The sequence below is a fragment of the Eretmochelys imbricata genome, chromosome 4 (assembly GCF_965152235.1).
Source record: "Eretmochelys imbricata isolate rEreImb1 chromosome 4, rEreImb1.hap1, whole genome shotgun sequence".
NCBI lineage: Eukaryota > Metazoa > Chordata > Testudines > Cheloniidae > Eretmochelys > Eretmochelys imbricata.
In genome coordinates this window covers 93929644-93951393 of record NC_135575.1, presented here as the reverse complement: position 1 = coordinate 93951393, position 21750 = coordinate 93929644, and the positions used below count along the sequence as shown (strand labels likewise).

The 21750-nt window shown below is 42.2% G+C and overlaps 1 protein-coding gene across 2 annotated transcripts in view; it reads right to left on the bottom strand.

Annotated features, from left to right (window-relative positions):
* Nucleotides 1-21750, bottom strand: part of SCFD2 (sec1 family domain containing 2) — a 309403-nt gene that overhangs the window by 17795 nt on the left and 269858 nt on the right. The window contains exons 6-8 of one of the 2 annotated variants that reach the window (XM_077815638.1): nt 15009-15154; nt 7864-7998; nt 3964-4058 (exon numbers count right to left, since the gene is read on the bottom strand). In XM_077815638.1, coding sequence (XP_077671764.1) covers nt 4002-4058; nt 7864-7998; nt 15009-15154 — 338 coding nt within the window. In that variant the 3' untranslated portion in view covers nt 3964-4001. Of the gene's footprint in view, nt 1-3963; nt 4059-7863; nt 7999-15008; nt 15155-21750 lie in introns of those variants that run through there. The other variant, XM_077815637.1, reaches the window with a different exon arrangement.

Here is a 21750-nt window from a genome sequence, read left to right as displayed (position 1 = left end):
AGTGTATGTTGCTGAAAGACCATAAAAAGAAAACTTAAAAGCCTAGAATGACTCCAATATAGCAAGGTAGAAAAAGAAAAGCAGAGGAGACAGAAATCGAAGAAAGGAGATAAAAGTGAGAGAAGACAGAGAAAAGTGGCAAGATCTTCTTTTCACATATCCTTGCCTCTTTCTTCTTTTTCCACACTTTGTGAAAGTGGCGCCCTTCTGTTTGACAGGAGTGCAATCAGGAGACTGGAGGGTTAGCCTGGTAATTATATTGACCAATGATACGCTGATAGGTAATTTAGTTTATTCATCTACGGGAACTTTTTAAGAACCATGACACAGTCAAGTAAATTTTAGAAGACTGGATTTTGTTAAAATTATGTTTTAACTAACATGTATAGAAATAAAAAGAAAAGGTGTACTAGTGGCACCTTAGCCCTGGTCTACACTAGGACTTTAGGTCGAATTTAGCAGCGTTAAATCGATGTAAACCTGCACCTGTCCACACGATGAAGCCCTTTTTTTCGACTTAAAGGGCTCTTAAAATCGATTTCCTTACTCCACCACTGACAAGTGGATTAGCGCTTAAATCGGCCTTGCCAGGTCAAATTTGGGGTACTGTGGACACAATTCGACGGTATTGGCCTCCGGGAGCTATCTCAGAGTACTCCATTGTGACCGCTCTGGACAGCACTCTCAACTCAGATGCACTGGCTAGGTAGACAGGAAAAGAACCGCGAACTTTTGAATCTCATTTCCTGTTTGGCCAGCGTGGCAAGCTGCAGGTGACCATGCAGAGCTTATCAGCAGAGGTGACCCTGATGGAGTCCCAGAATCGCAAAAGAGCTCCAGCATGGACTGAACGGGAGGTATGGGATCTGATCGCTGTATGGGGAGAGGAATCCGTGCTATCAGAACTCCGTTCCAGTTTTTGAAATGCCAAAACCTTTATCAAAATCTCCCAGGGCATGAAGGACAGAGGCCAGAAGAGGGACCCGAAGCAGTGCTCTGTGAAACTTAAGGAGCTGAGGCAAGCCTACCAGAAAACCAGAGAGGCGAACGGCCGCTCCGGGGCAGAGCCCCAAACATGCCGCTTCTATGATGAGCTGCATGCCATTTTAGGGGGTTCAGCCACCACTACCCCAGCCGTGTTGTTTGACTCCTTCAATGGAGATGGAGACAACACGGAAGCAGGTTTTGGGGATGAAGATGATGATGATGATGATGAGGTTGCAGATAGCTCACAGCAAGCAAGTGGAGAAACCGGTTTTCCTGACAGCCAGGAACTGTTTCTTATCCTGGACCTGGAGCCAGTACCCCCCGAACCCACCCAAGGCTGCCTCATGGACCCGGCAGGCAGAGAAGGGACCTCTGGTGAGTGTACCTTTTAAAATACTATACATGGTTTAAAAGCAAGCATGTGAAAGGATTAATTTGCCCTGGCATTCTCTCCTGGATGTACTCCCAAAGCCTTTGCAAAAGGTTTCTGGGGAAGGAAGCCTTATTACGTCCTCCATGGTAGGACACTTTACCACTCCAGGCCAGTAGCACGTACTCGGGAATCATTGTACAACAAAGCATTGCAGTGTATGTTTGCTGGCGTTCAAACAACATCCGTTCTTTATCTCTCTGTGTTATCCTCAGGAGAGTGAGATATCATTCATGGTCACCTGGTTGAAATAGGGTGCTTTTCTTCAGGGGACACTCAGAGGTGCCCGTTCCTGCTGGGCTGTTTGCCTGCAGCTGAACAGAAATGTTCCCCGCTGTTAGCCACGGGGAGGGGGGAGGGTTGAGGGGGTAGCCACGCGGTGGGGGGAGGCAAAATGCGACCTTGTAACGAAAGCACATGTGCTATGTATGTAATGTTAACAGCAAGGTTTATCCTGAAAGAGTGTAGCCATTGTTTTATAAAATGTGTCTTTTTAAATACCGCTGTCCCTTTTTTTTTTCTCCACCAGCTGCATGTGTTTCAATGATCACAGGATCTTCTCCTTCCCAGAGGCTAGTGAAGATTAGAAAGAAAAAAAAACGCACTCGTGATGAAATGTTCTCTGAGCTCATGCTGTCCTCCCACACTGACAGAGCACAGACGAATGCGTGGAGGCAAATAATGTCAGAGTGCAGGAAAGCACAAAATGACCGGGAGGAGAGGTGGTGGGCTGAAGAGAGTAAGTGGCGGGCTGAAGACAGGGCTGAAGCTCAAATGTGGCGGCAGCGTGATGAGAGGAGGCAGGATTCAACGCTGAGGCTGCTGGAGGATCAAACCAATATGCTCCAGTGTATGGTTGAGCTGCAGCAAAGGCAGCTGGAGCACAGACTGCCGCTACAGCCCCTGTGTAACCAATCACCCTCCTCCCCAAGTTCCATAGCCTCCTCACCCAGACGCCCAAGAACGCGGTGTGGGGGCCTCCAGCCAACCAGGCACTCTACCAAAGAGGACTGCCCAAAAAACAGAAGGCTGGCATTCAATAAATTTTAAAGTTGTAAACTTTTAAAGTGCTGTGTGGCATTTTCCTTCCCTCCTCCACCACCCCTTCTGGGCTACCTTGGTAGTCATCCCCCTATTTGTGTGATGAATGAATAAAGAATGCATGAATGTGAAGCAACAATGACTTTATTGCCTCCATAAGCAGTGATCAAAGGGAGGAGGGGAGGGTGGTTAGCTTACAGGGAAGTAGAGTGAGCCAAGGGGCGGGGGGTTTCATCAAGGAGAAACAAACAGAACTTTCACACCGTAGCCAGTCGAGTCATGAAACTGGTTTTCAAAGCTTCTCTGATGCGTACCGCGCCCTCCTGTGCTCTTCTAACTGCCCTGGTGTCTGGCTGCGCGTAACCAGCAGCCAGGTGATTTGCCTCAACCTGCCACCCCGCCATAAACATCTCCCCCTTACTCTCACAGATATTGTGGAGCGCACAGCAAGCAGTAATAACAGTGGGAATATTGGTTTCGCTGAGGTCTAAGTGAGTCAGTAAACTGCGCCAGCGTGCCTTTAAACATCCAAATGCACATTCTACCACCATTCTGCACTTGCTCAGCCTGTAGTTGAACAGCTCCTGACTACTGTCCAGGCTGCCTATGTACGGCTTCATGAGCCATGGCATTAAGGGGTAACTATAGGCATTTCAACATCCCCTGCTGTAGCTCACGAAAGCTTATGCTCATATAAATTGGTTAGTCTCTAAGGTGCCACTAGTACTCCTTTTCTTTTTCCGAATACAGACTAACACAGCTGCTACTCTGAAACATGTATAGAAATATTTCCTTACTCATCATAGCCGGTCCCCATATCTGGGTGCACATAAAAAGCTCTCTCCTTTATAATTCACTTGCTTCATTCAGTGATGTCTCAGTAAAGTGTTTGTGACATCATAATTTGTTATCATGGGAGAAAGTGTGATACCATAAATGCTGAACTGTAACAGCACTCAGTGAGTCATGCTGGGGACCATATTGATTACACCGTCTTATTTGCCTGTAAAATGCCAGGCATATCTTGGTGTTGTGTAACTAACAACAATATCTTGGAGTCAAAGCAACTGCTTGCCCTACTGACATGGGTGATTCTGGCACCAAGAGAGCTTTGTTGATACAATGCATTTTGAAAGACTAACTGGTGGCTGGGTACTGGTTCTTAAAACATTGAGCAGACAGATGAAAAATGTCCAGAGCAACCGACAGAAGAGACCTTTGGCAGAACAACAGAGAATGATTCATGACAGCTACGGAGAGAGTGAACACATGTATGATTACAAATCTCTTTTAGTGTCTCACATTTTTCAGAAAAAACATATTTCAGGAGATGTCAACTTACAGCTCAGTCACTGGCTGTGCCCATAACTCCCTCCCTTTCCTGCCGTTTCTCAAGGATTTCACTCACTCCTTTTCCCCACCCCCCACTCTTTTCCCTCCCTAATCCCATTAGTTAGTGCCCCCTCAACAAGTTACATCTTGCCTTAAGCAATCCATGGGAATTCACCATTTATGTCAGCATGGAGCAATGGGGCTCTCTGCTTCAGGGTTTGCCTGCACAGGTCCAGCTGCAGGAGCGTGGTCTGAGATCATCCACTCTCTGGAGAAGAGACCGATTTTGGTATACTGTACAGCACCTAGCACCATGGGACCCCGACTTAGATGGCATATAGGTGCTAGTGTAATAACAACAACAATTGGGTAGACCTAACAATTGGTCAATGTTGAAAATGGCTCTATCTGAATGTTATACTTTCTGGAGACCACACGTATGTTTTTAGAAAAACTAATGATTGTTCCTGCTTCAAAAAAAAAAACCAAACAAAACCCAAGCAAATAAAATCAAATAAATGCAGGTGTGAATTACAGGGAAATCTCTAGTAAATAAAACCACTCATTTCAAACATCATGTGTGCATCAGCTCGTTTATACACTTTGATAGCGGAATGTCTGTTCTCTTTCTTTCTTTCTTGGAATTACAGCACGGATTGTTTTTCAGGCATCACACAGGTGTGGAAAGATCTTCCAGAGGCAAAGAACTGTGGGTCAGTTTTTAGGGCTGCCAACCCTGACAGTGTATCTTTATACTAGGGCTCTTGATTAATTAAAGTTAACTCACACGATAAACTCAAAAAAATGAATCGTGATTAAAAAAATTAATCATGATTAATTGCACTGTTAAACAATAGAATACCAATTTAAATTTATTAAATATTTTTGGATGTTTTTCTACATTTTCAAATATATTGATTTCTATTACAACACAAAATACAAAGCGTACAGTGCTCACTTTATATTATTATTTTTATTACAAATATTTGCACTGTAAAAATGATAAATAAAAAATAGTATTTTTCAATTCACCTCATACAAGTACTATAGTGCAATCTCTTTATCGTGAAAGTGTAACTTACAAATGTAGATTCTTTGTTTCATAACTGCACTCAAAAACAAAACAATGTAAAACTTTAGAGCCTATAAGTCCACTCAGTCCTACTTCTTGTTCAGCCAGTCGCCAAGACAAACAAGTTTGTTTACATTTACGGGAGATAATGCTGCCTGCTTCTTATTTACAATGTCACTTGAAAGTGAAAACAGGCATTCGCATGGCACTTTTGTAGCTGGTGTTGCAAGGTATTTACGTGCCAGATATGCTAAACATTCGTATGCCCCTTCATGCTTCAGCCACCATTCCAGAGGACATGCTTCCATGCTGATGATGCTCGTTCAAAAAATAATGCGTTAATTAGATTTGTGACTGAACTCCTTGGGGAGAATTGTATGTCTCCTGTTCTGTTTTACCCACATTCTGCCATATATTTCATGTTATAGGAGTCTCAGATGATGACCCAGAACATGGTCATTTTAAGAACACTTTCACTACAGATTTGACAAAATACAAAGAAGGTACCAATGTGAGATTTCTATCAGGGATCTGAGTACAGTGGAAGCTGCTGGGTGCTAAGCACTTTTGAAAATCTGGCCACTTCATTTAGGCACCTAAATGGGCTGCTGGCTCTTTTGTAAATGTAGATCCAATTGCGGGGCAGAGACATGAAAATAGGGCAAAAAAATAAAGGCATGTTACACTTTGTGGCTGATAATAATTTACTCTAAACTAACACAACAAGATCACGAAAGCTTATGCTCAAATAAATTGGTCTCTAAGGTGCCACAAGTACTCCTTTTCTTTTTGCGAATACAGACTAACACAGCTGTTAATCTGAAACAATAACTTTTGAATGCCACATCTAATCAATTCCAAAATTTCAGGGGATGTTCTAGGCAGGGCCGAATCTTTTGATTTTGGGGAACATTGGAAAACTGAATGAGGGAAAAACGGAAACACACGGAGCTCTGGCATTTGATTAGCAGAGCTACAGATTAAGCACTTCTGCAATTGTGTATCGATCAAACAACTGGTTGATGGAACCCATTAATACCTTCCAGCATAATAATACCCATGCTCATCCTCCTGTCACAGATCTGGTCGGGCATCCCCTGCCAACCGTCCATCAGATGGCTGAGAGGGGAATCCAAGCCTCTAGATCAGGGATGGGCAAACTACGGCCCGGGGGCCACATCTGGCCCTCCAGCTGGTTTAATCCGGCCCTCGAGCTCCTGCTGGGAGTGGGTCTGGGGCTTGCCCTGCTCCTGCGCTACAGACAGGGATTGGGGTTGGAGGCCACTCTGTGTGTGCACGCCGAGGCTCCCGGAAGCAGCAGCATGTCCCCCCTCCAGCTCCTACGTTTAGGAACAGACAGGGGGCTCTGCGCACTGCCCCTGCCCCAAGCGCCACCCTGGCAGCTCCCATTGGCCAGGAACTGCGGCTAATGGGAGCTGCAGGGGCGGTGACTGCGGACGGGGCAGCGCACAGAGCCACCTGGCCACACTTCCACATAGGAGCTGGAGGGGGGACATGCCGCTGCTTCCAGGAACTATTTGAGGTAAGAGCCTCCTGGAGCCTGCACCTCTGACCCCCTCCCATGCCCCAACACCCTGACCCAGCCCGGAGCCCCCTCCCACACCCTGAACTCCTCATTTCTGGCCCCACCCCAGAACCCTCACCCCCAGCTGGAGCCCTCACCCCCTCCTGCACCCCAACCCGATTTCATGAGCATTCATGGCCCTCCATACAAATTCCATACCCAGATGTGGCCCTCGGGCCAAAAAGTTTGCCCACCCCTGCTCTAGATCACTGGATGGTTTAAGACTCTTGGAGCCTGAATGGAGTCCAGACACTGCCCCAGTCTCTGCAGTCCCTAGGCACACTATTGGATTGCAGACCCTGTGTCTGGAACTCCCTGTCCAGCTGCCTAGCTCCTGGGCTCAGTGCTGACCCTTCAGCCTCCCTGATTGCTTAAACACACCCTCTTCCAGGACTACCCCCAAGATGTGAGCCTTCTGGTTTACCATATAACTCTCACAGGAAGCACACTGCAGTAGTGAAGCGTGTAAAACACACACACACACACACACACACAGAGGCACTTTGCGCAGATTCTAACACCACCGCTCTCTTGTACTTAATCATAGATGCCTAAGAAAGAGTACAGATCATACAGAACACAACCTCCCTAACCGCAATGCCCCTCACTAGCACCCCCTTCCTTTGGGAGTCCTTGGAGACCATCTGCATTTAGGAAGGTAGGCAGGGTCCCCTGCCTCACCCAGGCTTCTGCAGATTGGGTTAACCCTCCCCCATCTTCAGCTGGAAAAAAATGGCCCCCAGAAGAGCAGCTCTTGCCCTTTTTATAACTTTTTGCCCTCTTTGTCAGGTGACATCCTCCTCAGCTTCTCCCAGTGATCACAGCCTCCTGCCTGCTGACTTTGTTGCCAAGACGACCTGTCCACGGCTAACCTAGTTCTCTGGGTTGGGAGCCAGCCTATTGTTTAGAGTTATTCCATTTTGATAGGAGAGCACTTAATGTCAATGGCCCTCTCTTGTTATTCTTTTGCCACCAGCCTTTTGAATTTCAGCCCAACATGGAAGTAACAGACAAGGGAAAAGGCAAAAGGCTACATCCTTCAAAACTGAGTTGTTACGGTTTGGTCAAGATTCATACACGGAGTTCATAATTCATGAGTTGCTTTTCTAACATAGTTTTTAAAAACTGAAATACATACATATGTGTAATAATATAGACCCACATTTATATCGTTTCATATAGATATATACACCTATGTACAGACATATGTATATGTATTACTGGAATAATTAGGTCTTCATTTAATTGAGCATTAATCTCATCCAGTTATTACAATGACAAAGGCAAATACAGTTGTGTACCACTTCCTGGGCAGCTAGTGGAAGTGATACACAACTGTATATAATAGCAGTGGCTGAGATGTTAAACTATGGACAGATGCAGATTTTATATATGAACTCGGGATGGTTGCTTTACCTTCATGAACATGCTGAATCCAGTTTTCAGGAGATCAGTGAGACCTGCAGATAGGTGCTCAATATCAACAGGGTCAGGTCGATCAGAATTGAATATCTCCTCTACCACCTGCTTCAGCAATGGCTTGTAAGTGGCCTGCAAAAGTAAAACGTGCTGAAAATAAAATTGCCTGTACTTGTGGCGAGTTGCTTTTCTTAGCGTTTCATTACCATTAAAGGAAACAAAAGCTTTTGTCACAGAATGGAAATTGGACACATTTAGAAGGTTGAAGCAACAACTGTATTTGCAACATTACATAACAATGATGTGCACAGAATTCTCATCTAATTGAAGAGAGAGATACGTGCTATATTTACCCAGGTGCTGTGTGTACTCCATGTGTAAAGGGAGGCAAGGAAAAAAGTGTGAAGATTCTTGTGGGAGAAGAGGTCAAGCGGCCAGTCGAGGCTGTTATTATTAGCAGAGTAGAGCGTATGGGCTTAGGTTTCTCTCCAACCCAAAGCTCCTTTAGGGTCATACAGAGAGGGCAGCGAACTGTCACCATACCTGTAGGTTATCTTGAATCCAGGCATAATTTCAAGGAGACATGTGGCTTTGTTGAACACTTAAACAGAAATGAGTACTATGATTTGTTTATTTTTAAGAGAATTTAGTGCACTTGAAACAGGCTGTCCTGGCAGCTAGAGAAGGGCATATCACTTAAAGTGTGAAATAATAATTCAGCTCCTACTCCTAGGCCAGGAAGAGCTATAGGAGGAATGATCATGTACCTCTAGCTCTCCATCCCTGCACAGCCAGCCACTCCTGCCTCCTAGCTACATAGGAGAACGGGGACAGATTAAGACAATCTGGGGCCCGAGGGCCATAATGACATGCATAATAATGACATGCAGCCTCCTGTGGTTCTGTCCTCCCAGCCCAACCCTCCATTTGGAGTGATGGTGGCAGGGCCAGGGGCCCCTTTCCCCTGCAGGTATTGCAGTAGGAGCCCCCATCCCTTTGGATGCAGCAGGGATCACTTATCCCACACAGAGCCAGGGGGCAGGGGAGGGAACCCCCATACTTCCCCTGGCAGTCAGTTACTTAGGTGGACATGTTTGCCACACACAAAGGCCTGCACGACACCTAAATCTCAGATCAACCTAGCTATGTCACTCATGTGAAATTCACACCCATGAGAGACATAGTTAAGTTGACCTAAGCCCCGGTGTGGACACTGCTAGGTTGCGGAAAAATTCTTCCATTGACCTAACTACTGCCTCTCGGAGAGGTAGATTTATTACAGGTTTCAGAGTAGCAGCCGTGTTAGTCTGTATCTGCAAAAAGAAAAGGAGTACTTGTGGCAGCTTAGAGACTAACAAATTTATTTGAGCATAAGCTTTTGTGAGCTACAGCTCACTTCATTGGATGCATGCAGTGGAAAATACAGTGGGGAGATTTATATACACAGAGAACATAAAACAATGGGTGTTACCATACACACTGTAACCAGAGTGATCAGATAAGGTGAACTATTACCAGCAGGAGAGTGGGGGGGGCGGAGGGGGGAGAGAGAGGGACCTTTTGTAGTGATAATCAAGGTGGGCCATTTCCAGCAGTTGACAAGAACGTGTGAGGAACAGTGTGGGGGGAAATAAACACGGGGACATAGTTTTACTTTGTGTAATGACCCATCCACTCCCAGTCTTTATTCAAGCCTAAGTTAATTGTATCCAGTTTGCAAATTAATTCCAATTCAGCAGTCTCTCGTTGGAGTCTGTTTTTGAAGTTTTTTTGTTGAAGAATTGCGACTTTTAGGTCTGTAATCGAGTGACCAAAGAGATTGAAGTGTTCTCTTTCTGGTTTTTGAATGTTATAATTCTTGACGTCTGATTTGTGTCCATTTATTCTTTTATGTAGAGACTGTCCAGTTTGGCCAATGTACTCCCCCCCCACCCCCCCGCTATTCCTCAGACATTCTTGTCAACTGCTGGAAATGGCCCACCTTGATTATCACTACAAAAGGTTTCCGCCCCCCCGCTCTCCTGCTGGTAATAGCTAACCTTACCTGATCACTCTGGTTACAGTATGTATGGTGACACCCATTGTTTCATGTTCTCTGTGTATATAAATCTCCCCACTGTATTTTCCACTGCATGCATCCAATGAAGTGAGCTGTAGCTCACGAAAGCTCATGCTCAAATAAATTTGTTAGTCTCTAAGGTGCCACAAGTACTCCTTTCCCCTGGAGTTAGTGAGTCTTGGAGTGAACACCCTGCTGCGATCCTAAGGCTGTTCACATCCCCTAGAGCTATTATTTCAGGTTGTCTGCAAACTCATAGGTTTTATTCACACACATGATGGCTAAAAACTTAGTTTTGTTTTTCTAAATGAAAGCGGAGATTCTGATGTCGTTTCCCATGTGGGGAAAAGAAGGGAAAGACCCCTTCATCTCTGTTATCTTCAGGGTGTGGACAGCTGGTTCCCTTCCCAGAACTTCAGGGTTAGTTGAGTGACATGTCCTCACTGAAATCTGCTCTGCTCTGCCTTACCCTGCCTCCTGCAGCAACTGTACATGGAAGCACTCCTCTTGCTTCTGCTAAGCTACTCCTTTAACTCATATGGTCTACTAGGACACACAAGGTGACATTGGACCAATGGGAAACCTTGTCTGTTGACTGAGTCTCTAGCACACTCTAGGATGGCCTGAACTTCCAAGTGTTAAGGGGTCAGTACAGGTGGAGTATTTAAAGATGTAAATCACTTCCTGTTCTCCCGAAGATACTTATTTAAATTTAGGGTGCAGTGAGCCTACGGTCATCCCTTGAAAAGGACAGAAAGAGGAAGGGGTCTGCCAGCTGCCTTTGAAGACACAGGAAAAGTCCAGCAAACTATCCCTGATAATCTGAGAGTAGAGGAATCCTCCCCCCAACAGAAGAGAAGAGATCTTCAGCAGAGGTGGTGGGGGAAGTGCTCAGACTCAGCTCTGCTATTTAGAGGTCTGAGCTGGAGAGTATCAGATCCCTCTGAATATGAATATCATCCAAACATCAAAACACCAGACACGAATACCACTCACACTCTGTAAACACGCCCTCAACCATTTTGAGACACTGGGTCTGATTTTCTTTTTATTTGCATCAACATAGATGAGAGGAATGGTATTTTTTGTGACATGGACAGCTGTCAATTAGTGAACGGACTGAGACCACAAATTCTTTTCATGGTACACCAAATAGCTATCAAGTGATAACTTTCAGTATCTATCAACCTGGGCTGAATTTGAACCGGTGATCTAGAGATGAAAGGGTCCATATTCAGTTATCAATGGCTTGAGCCATCCAGTCATCCTAAAGATGATTTCTAAGGGATTGTCCTCATGACCATTTAGTTTGCAGCAAGCAGTAAATCTACCTCACACTAGCCTGCCATGCACTAACTGTCCACATGGGTCTTGCTGACATGCACTAACTAGTTCTTCTTTTACTGAAAAATCTACCTTACTCAATTTATAGTTGGGGATAGCATTTTTTGTTTTCATAGGTTTGCTGAAGATTAAAACATTAAAAAGTAACTGTAATAGTTTCAGGAATGAGTGCAATGATCTTAGAAAATTAGCTGGTTCCAAATCTAGTACACAATATTTTCCTACTGTGCTATTCCAGGAATGTCACATCTCTAGTTTTCTTAGAAGATTCACGTGCAATTTCACTCATGCTTTGCAAAGATGAATGACAGAAGCATCATTTATGACACATACAATAAAAAAAAGTAAAAAATTAGCCATTTACTATGCAACTTGGATCTTTTCAAGTCAATACTATAATTAAAGAGATTTTTTTTGTCCAGCAGTTTACAATGTAAGAAACAAATCTTGCACTTTGGTAAGCAATCATATCAAAGAAGATTTATGTATCTCTTGTAGTTCTTCTACAACAGGTGAGAATTCTTTTAAATTAAACCAAAACCATAACAGACATTAGCTATATTCTTTCCATAGTAGGACATTCCAAGACTTGTGTCAAAGCTAGTTATGCAATGAATAAGTGCCTTAAATACCACTCACAAGCTTGAAGTCCAGTGTAAAACTCTATGTGATATCCACTTAAAGCCACATATAAGCAATAGAAATGCATAAAAAAAGGAAACATTTGGAGTAGAGATCAAAACCAATGTTAATCAGAAACCTATTATATGAAATAGAGGATAGATATCATCTGTATGCCATCAGAGATGAATACTTACCAGCTAAGATTTTCAAAAGTGACTAATGAGTTTGGGTAGAGCTGGTCAAAATATTTTTGAAACTTTTTTCCAAGCAAAAAATGACGTTTTGTGGAAACCAAAATGTTTCATGGAGCATATCAGCTTATAGGAAAATTTCCCTGTGAAGGTTTCTCAGGTCCAGGATGGAACTACTAGAGAGATCCACCCCAGAATTGCCAATGGCCCAGTGGAGAGTGGAGGGCACTTATCTGGAATGTGAGATACACAGGTTCAAGATCCCACTCTGCCTGATTTAGAGCAGGGACTTGAACTTGCGTCTCACACTTCCCAGATGAGTGCCCTAGCTACCAGGACACTGGCTACTCCTGGAACAGGTTTCCTTTCTTTCCCTTGTGTTGGTTTGTGAAAAATTTCAAAGGGTCACATTTTTGTTCCACACTGGAACAAAAACAAATGTCAAAACCTCAACTTTTTTTTGCAAAACAGAATTCTTGTTTTCAGGCCAGCCCTAATTCTGGGTGCCTGGATACCCAGGCTCTGAAAATCAGGGCCCTTCGAGCGTCTCAGGCTGGCCACCCAAAAAATGAGAGCCATGAAATTACTAGTCATTTTTGAAAATCTTGGCCACAATATTTACGATGCTTTTCAAAGAATAATGTAATCTCTTTTAATTTCTACATTAGACTGACAATAACAAAGAACTTATATCCTAACGCCTACACTAAAATCGTGTCTGGAGATTTGACACTGCTAACATTTTTGTATAAAACTGTGTTTAAACACAGTTCTTGCTAGGAAGTCGCTAACAAGTGGACCTGTCCCATATAGACAGACCAGGTTACCAAAAATTGTGTATGTAATCAGGATGAGGAATGACAGGAACAGAGCAGCAGTTACAAGAGCAGGCAGAGCAGAAACATTAGTTGTGGAATCTTGTGACACATGTAACCACGAGGATAACTGATTGGCTAACTTTACATAAACATTCATTAGCTTATTTAATACAGGACATTCATGGTGATAAGAAAAGTCCTCTTAAAAGTTTCCTAGTAACTCTGTTAGCATCAGTATATTTTGGGATATGAACTCAATCAGAATAACTGCCCCAAAACTTATCAATGCTGACAAAATGTCTATGAAATATCAAGAACCCTGCATAGGTGCTAACACAGTTTCAAATCTCAGTATAGATACGGACCCTGGCAAGATGGGCTGAACACTGGGGACTTTATCTGTACATAATAGAGATTAAACTAGGGGTTTTAAGGCTAGGCTCCTGGCTCAAGAAGCCACAGGCTGGTCTCTGTTTTGTGGCTTAATCAAACCTGAGGTGGTAAACAATAGTCTTACCCAGAGAAGAGCATAATGCTCAAGAAGCCACTCAACTCCTCCCAGTTCATGTTTTTGTCCCACCTGGAAATGCAGTGCCTCCTGATTCCCTGCAGTGGGTTTCTCCTCTCCGACTGACTGACACTGGGAGGAACATATACAGAGCTGTGCACCCCTATTACATCACTCCTTGGTGGTAGCTCTGAAAAATCCCTCTACTCAGAAAATCCAGAGCGCCCCAACTCATAAAATGGCAACTTTTGTTCTTTTCCATTTAAAAGGAGAGGGGCCCTGAGTCCCTGCAGCTCTCTCTCTTTATAACAGCTTTAGCATGGCAGTAAACCAACTAAACACGGGGGGAGAGAACTTGGGATCCATCCACAGAGGGATGCTTGACAGAAAAGGAGAGCTTGTTTGTATGTCGCAGCCACCCCACAGCTCCTGACCACAGTGAATCTGCAGATCTCTTCCTAATCTCCTTCTGCATGATCAGCTAGCCCAGTACAGAGCCAGGTTAGGCAGCTGTAAGGATTCTTTACCTCCACAAAAGGTGTTCCAGGACTTGGCCCTAAATGAGTAGAAGTGGGCTAAAACCAAAGAACATACTGATGCTAACTACATTTCTAGGAAACTTTCAGAAGTACTTTTTTTATTATGCTGAGTATTCTGCACAGAGCTACCTAATGAATATTTTGATGATATTAGCTATATCAGCCATCATTCTGGTCACAAGTGCCAGAAGATGTCAGCATTAGGTTTTATGTTTTGACAGCCATTGAATTGCAACTTGATCCCTGTCACTCTTTCACCTGCCTCTCCTACAGTTTTTCTACTGCAAGGCCCCTTCAGCAATGTTGTGTAATAGCCAAAGCTCCATTGCTACACAGCATTGTTTGACTCACCACTGGAGTAATTTTATCCATTTGTTAGTCTGCGGTACACTGAAGTTTCAAAGGAATCTTTCTGGCTAAGGACCAGGGACAAGTTTAATGGTCTTTAAAAATCTTAAATTACTACATGTGCTTTCCATGTGGCAAACGTCCATTTCCAACTGAAGAAGTTATGTAATTGGGGGGGGGGGGAAGGGAACTAACTTTGGCCAGGATGACCTATGCTAAAAGAAAATCACACTACTTTCAATAAACAGAAGCTGTATTATCAGGCAATTTTTACAGCAAGACACTTGCAATTGTGGAAATCTGAGAAAAAATACTTTGAAACACAGTCCCATGTAGATACCTAGACATCATTTCAATATACAGTAGTGGATTCTGGCCCTGTGTAGTCTTGATCTAGCCCTGCCACTCACACAAAATATATACAATATCACAACATCATTGTTAACCAAATCCTGAAGTCCTTACTCAGGCAAATTCCCACTGAAATCCAATAAAGTCAAGGGGAATTTGCTTGAGTCTGGACTGACTAAGGACTTCAGGAGGCTGCTGCTGATTAGGTCAGTTCTAAAACCTATTTCCAAAAACATTCCGTGGGGTTGCAGAATACGTTTTGTATTCATACAAAAGTAAATTAGTCACAGCTGTGAAACTGTAATTTTGACCGTATGCTAGAACAATATAACACAGATGGAAAAAGGATTATCTACCTACCTGGCAGGTATTACTTCCTGGGACATACACAGAATTAAACTGTTTCATGTGCATTCGAGCTTTTGTAACATCCCTGAGGGACTTAAAGATATTGTCCACTGCAACCGTGGCCTTCTGAAATGTCAGGTGAAGAGACGATTCACAGCCTGAAACAATACAGAAACACATGGCTATGTGAGTAAAGGTCTTTCATTTTTTGATAATGAGCAGTGGGAAAAAGATGATGAGGAAGAAATTTTAAATTAGTTTAATATTTTTAGACTTTAGAAATCAACATGTATATACAACATGCTCCCAGCAATAGAACAGCTTGGTAAAGCAGTCACAAATCCTAGAGAGTAAACAAAGCCAACCATGGATGAGTTACATGTGTATCTTGGATTATGAAACAATTTAACAGCAATACCATAAATTCTGGTTGCTACAGCAGGCAGAAAAGGTAGTTATGTCACTAGATCTTTAAGGGAAAGATCCCTTCATTTTTCAGTCTACTCACTGTGACACAATCGTGCAAGGAAGTTTACTCACAGCACAGTACCTGAACCTTTGCCTGCAGCCCAGTGACTGAGAAGGCAGGAAGTTCTTAGCTATGCAGAACTAACTGGATGACTTAGTGACAAGTATTCTGACTTGCCAAGGAAGATGCATTATCCAAAAGGAAATATGTTCCTCACTAATTCATAATTACTACATTTTTAAAAATTTATTTGCTTAAAGCAGCTCAACCTAAGATGTGAATGTTAATTTTCATAGAGGCCTTACTTTTTAACCCAATTCTCTCCACCAGGTGGAGGCACAAAGGAGTGGATGGTCAAATGATTTCCCCAAGCCATATCCAGTTGTAAGCCCATGACTTAGTAAGGAAAGATTCTAGTCCTTGGCTCTAATCACCATACCATCTGACCTATATTACAAAAAGGAATGGAAACTGCGCTTTCTAAACTTAAATGGCTCAAGTTAGAGAACTGCTGGATAATTTATATTGAAATGTTTGGTTTCAGAGTAACAGCCGTGTTAGTCTGTATTCGCAAAAAGAAAAGGAGTACTTGTGGCACCTTAGAGACTAACCAATTTATTTGAGCATAAGCTTTCGTGAGCTACAGCTCACTTCATCGGATGCATACTGTGGAAAGTGTAGAAGATCTTTTAATATACACACAAAGCATGAAAAAATACCTCCTCCCACCCTACTCTCCTGCTGGTAACAACTTATCTAAAGTGATCACTCTCCTTACAATGTCTATGATAATCAAGTTGGGCCATTTCCGTTGGAGGAGGTATTTTTTCATGCTTTGTGTGTATATAAAAAGATCTTCTACACTTTCTACAGTATGCATCCGATGAAGTGAGCTGTAGCTCACGAAAGCTTATGCTCAAATAAATTGGTTAGTCTCTAAGGTGCCACAAGTACTCCTTTTCTTATTGAGATGTTTGTCGTTCCTGCCAAATGTCTGCACAACTCTCTCCCTGCCTTGTTTTCTGCTCTCATTTCTTCATTATTCTCTCCACCGCCCCTAATAGTAAAGGACAAAGAGAGTGTGAGACAAATCCCCACTCTCATCTTCACAAATAATTTGCCACTGGGGACTCAGGGTGCATTCTCTTTTGCTGATTTACATCCAGATTCTGCAATATGATCCACATGGGCAGGCCCTTACATCTGCCTGCAATCCCATTGGCATAAGTGGGGCTCCCTCTAGGCATGAAGGACTGCCTACATGCATCAGTCTGCAGGAATGGGCCATTCTTAGATGAAAACTCCTTGGGATGGTGTCTTGTAACAATACTTAATCAATACCAATGTCAGGAAAGAGTTAAAATTCAGCCAGCAGAAAAGACAAACTGCTGAGAAGCAAGGACATCGTTTCTGTCAATACCTGATAACTTAGCTCAGCTTATATGGTCAATGCCTGCCCAGCAACTCAGCTCTTAGAACAATGCTAACCCTCCCTTCACAACCCACTGGATGTCTATAAGCACTCAGCCCTACCCCCCACCCCCACCCCGCCTCCTTCCCCCGTAAGGTAGCCATAGACGTTTGATGCAATTAGGATGACCTCTATATGTACGTACTGTTCTTATTTTTATCTTTGTTCAGGGTTCTCTCTTGACTTGTAACAATGTCTGACTCTGTATGTACAGATAAATGCAAATGAATTGATAAGAGAATGTATATAACTGGCCACTATGACACCATATCTTTGAAGCTGCTTGTCAGTCTTCCCGGTACCATGAATAAACCCCCTTCAACTCTGTGCTTGCCTGATTCTGGGGAAAAGATTCTTTTGCCTAACACTAAAGACTTTCGTTTTCCATGAATGGAATAGTGGCCAAATGTTCCCATACAGAAAATACAGACAACAAGAAAAGCAAAACTGTGTAGATTTAAAGAGATGCCTAACATTAAGGCCTTTGGAATCATTACCTGTCAAACCACCAATGACACAGCAATCTTTGTATTCTGCACAGCAAACATTAAGAACTTTATAGGGCTGAAGATATTCCTACAAGATTATTATTAGATATTGGGACTGAAGGATCGGGTTCTTTATTTGTTCAAATACTAGCTGAAAAAGAATCTGGGTCAGATCCACAGCTGGTATATCAGGGCAACACTCCATTGGATTTTCATTTGTGCTACAGCTGAGGATCTGGCTCTAGCCATTGTGTGGTCTAGTAATGCACTGGGACTGAGAGACAGCAACTCCTGCATTCTAACCCCAACACTGACACTCACTCAGAAGTCCTTGGGCATGTCACTTGAAATCTAGTAAATTTTAAAAAAGTGAGTGAAAAGTTGTTTTAGGTACTGTGTTTGTTCAAGTCCCCCTGCAAACTACTGTGATTTTACAATAATGATTTGCTGTTATTAAAACATGCTTATCTCTCTCGTGCACAATCTGCACAGACAAGGAAACTAATTTAGGCCCTAATCCTTCAATTGACAAGTGTACCTGCCTCCTACCAATCACAGGCCTGGGGTCCCAATCCTTCAGACAGTTATATATGTCCACATCTTTACTCACATGAGCTGTCCCATAGACATCAGTCTACTCCTGTGGGTAAAGTTAAGCATGTGTGTGTTTGTAGGAATGGAGCCTAACTGATTCTATAGTGAAACTACCAAATACACAAATTTGTGCTACTGAATGTACAAAGTAAATTGGAAAAAAAAATAGTTTTTTTCTCTAATATCTGTTAGCTGTAGTAAGTTTTAATATTATTTCTAACAATAGTAGCTAAAAAAATTCAGAGAGATTTTAAATGGACAATGTCCTTTTAATCTCTGTCTTGTTTTCCCAGTGAGTAAAATGAGGGTCCTAATACTTCAGTGGGGTACTCAAAATGTATCTGCCTTGATGGGGGTTGTGAGGGTGGTCCCCCCTCTCTCCGCTATATTAAATTCCGTAAGAGCCAAGCTTTTTCATGGTATGTAAATGCTAGAGGTAAGCTTTTTCTGACTAGCACAAGTTATTTTTCCTTTGTATAGAGTGCTTTTTTCAACCCTTTTTGAGAAGAAAGCCATCACTTTTGGCCAAAACACATCTGGAATGTTTTCTTTTGCTAGTGAACCTCAGCACTCTTTGTTAAGCAAGGTCAGGTAAAGCAAAACCACATGAGGCAAAGTTTGTTGCTTTTGCTTTGGACATTTTCCTTTTTTTTTTTTTTTTTTAAAAGAGATTTTATCTTTTGTCATTTCAAAGTTCATTGTCTTGTTCTTATACTTATTTTTCTCATTAGCAGAGATTGCTTTGTATACAATTTCTTCCTTCTTCCATTGACAGCTTTTTTACTTCAAAAACGATCTTCAAATAAGAATTTTTAAACTTTCCACCCTCCACTTCTTCTGAAATGTAATGACCAGTCACTGAGGCCCATTGCCTTGCACTCTGTGCAGCCATTTATGCCTGTGCAAAATGGGCGTGAAATGCTACAAGTGTCTGTGAGTGCAGAGTTCTTATTTGGCAGCATATTACAGCTCCATTGCATGGGTGCAAATGACTGCACTGGGGGCAAGGCAGTGAGAATCAGGCCCTGGATGTATATGGTGCCACAGGATAGGGACGCCATATAGATACACTAAGACAGTCACAAACACTATCAATTATCATTTTGTGTTCTTTTGCTTTTAATGAATCTTCTATTTTCATATTTTTTAGCCACAGTTCTTTTTGTTTATTTATTCATTTTTATTTGAGCCTGGCAATTGTCTGGCTGTTGTTCTCTGCGTTTGGCATATAATCACAGCACATCCTGTTTTGCTTTCTTTGTTGAGATCAACCTTTTGTTAATGCATTTCTTGATTAACTGCATGCCCTTTAATTACTTGATTAACTACCCATGTTATCTATAGAGAAACATTGATTTTACATGTACCATTACCTTTACAGTTTATGTTAACAGAGTCATAGATTTTAAGGCTATTAGATCACTTAGTTTGATGTCCAGTATAACACAGGCCCTATAATTTCATTCATACTTGTATTGAGCCCAATATATATATATATATATATATATATATATATATATAATATATATTTTACTAATGCATGCTTTCCAGAAAGGTATCTAGTCTTAATTTAAAGACTTCAAGAGATGGAGAATCCACCACTTCCATTGGTAGTTTGTTCCAATAGTTAATCATCCTCACTGTTAAAAATGAATGCCATATTTCGAATTTTATATTTGTCTAGCTTTAACTTCTACCTATTATAAAGATGGAATTTTAAAGGACCTTATTTTATGAAATATTTTAATTTGTTTAGTATAAATTCCTGTGTACTTTCTAGGATTCACTGGCTTCAAAATTAAAAAGGAAGCATTAATTTTTATACTGCACTTCTGATTCCAGGAAAGGAAATAAGGAATCCTTCTGTTCAGCCTAGAAACAGATTCCAAAAATTCAGCCAAGAATCTTCAAGACAATTTACAGTGACCTAATACGTATGCAATCTGAGACACCAAGAAAACCTTATATTATGAAAATACTTTACGTAAGAAAAATTTACATTGTGGAGTTCAAACAGAGAAACTTGCTCATAATAAATATTCTGCTCAGGGTTATGATGAGTCAGGTTGATTACAAGTATTTAGTGAGTACTTCCATTTCAAGCAATCATTTTCTTCCTCTGACCTTTCTCATTTTAGAGCTATATTCTTTCACATTTAGAAATCCATGGCATACTGCACAGCTGGGTATAGATTATAAACCACTGTAACCTCCCCTGGGATGGAATATAGTCAATTCTAACAATTATTCTAATTGGATTAAAATGCATTTAAGGCACACAGTTATGAAAACCATCTTCCTGACATTCTTTAAACTGTTACAATAATTGTTTTTCAGATCCCACCACTTCAACCTTTAAAGTCCTGCAGACTCCATGTTACAGTCCCTAGCGTTCAATGTATCAGCGTCAGAAGCTTCTGCTGTAAACTAGAACCACAGGCATTCAACGCTCTAGGATAATTTTTTCATTAGCATGTTGGATTGTTGAAGTGCACCATACATATTAGAGAGAGATGGAGAACTAATGTGCAAAGTGATTGATATATGACGTGATTAGTGAGGGTGGTAGCTTCATCTCGTAGCCCTGTGAAGTGGGATGAAATGGAAATGGACAGTGGGGCTGAAGTAAAGGCCTGTGGGCCCTGGGAAGAAAAGAGTGATGAAAAGTGTGCCTTGGGAAGGATGGGTACTGGGGGAGTATTTTCTGCTTTCATACACAGAAGTAGAAGCTGGCATTTCCCAGGTTTTGGATCCAGTTTAGAGTCTGAGGGCGCTTGGATCCAGAATTCCAGTTTAGGGCCATCTCCAATCTCTTTCCTTCAGCTATCCTCAAAGGTATATATTCCTTCTGTGCCACCCGGAAAAACCTCCTTTCACATGGTAGTAAATCAGACAACTCCCGTCAAGTTGGACTTTTTTCAGATCGTTCTCTCTTTGGAATCAGAGTTTGGCTTTGTCCTTGTTAGCGGTTTGGGCACCTTGGCACCAGCAGGCCATAGTCTTCTAGATAAAAATTGTTCATGCCACCATTTTATGGAGTAACAGGAAGTGCTGCAGGGATAAGAGCGGGTGCAGGCCTGTGCTGGACAATGAATATGCATGTACTCTTGATCTACAGTAAGGATTTGGTATTTTGTTCCAGTGTTCTGTGGCAGAGCCTACAGAAAACATTTGTCTGTCATGCCTTTCTCAATTGCCCACACAGTGGGGGAAGGAGAGAGCTCCTTTTAAGCCCCCCATGTCCATCAGAAAAGTGGCTAGTTTGGGACTCTGTTGATCCAGAAAGCTCAAATGCCTGGGGAAATCAAGTCCTTCTTTTCTCTGTTTGGCAGCATAATAGTTACATTCTTCTCCTTTTAAATGTATTTTTAGTTTTTTAATCCCTTATACTAGGCATTAATAAAAAATCCCAGGTTCTTTGAAACTTGTTATGTATTTGCTGTACTATAATATGTCTGTAAAATGAGAGCAACTTTGCCCTGATCTGTTGCCAAAATCTGGAAAACAAAGGCAGTTGCGTTGTACAAATGACATGCTCCGACAAATCACGTCCTATTCACACCTTTCATGTCAGCGGGAGCTGCGTGTATGTATGGAGAGAAGAACAGAATATTTATACTCTAGCTTTCCGACGTTATCAAGAAATATGTTCCTTTTTACAATAATGCAGAGGTGGAATATATTAACTGGAGCATAGCTTATGTGTTAATTAAAACAACAAGGAGTCTGGTG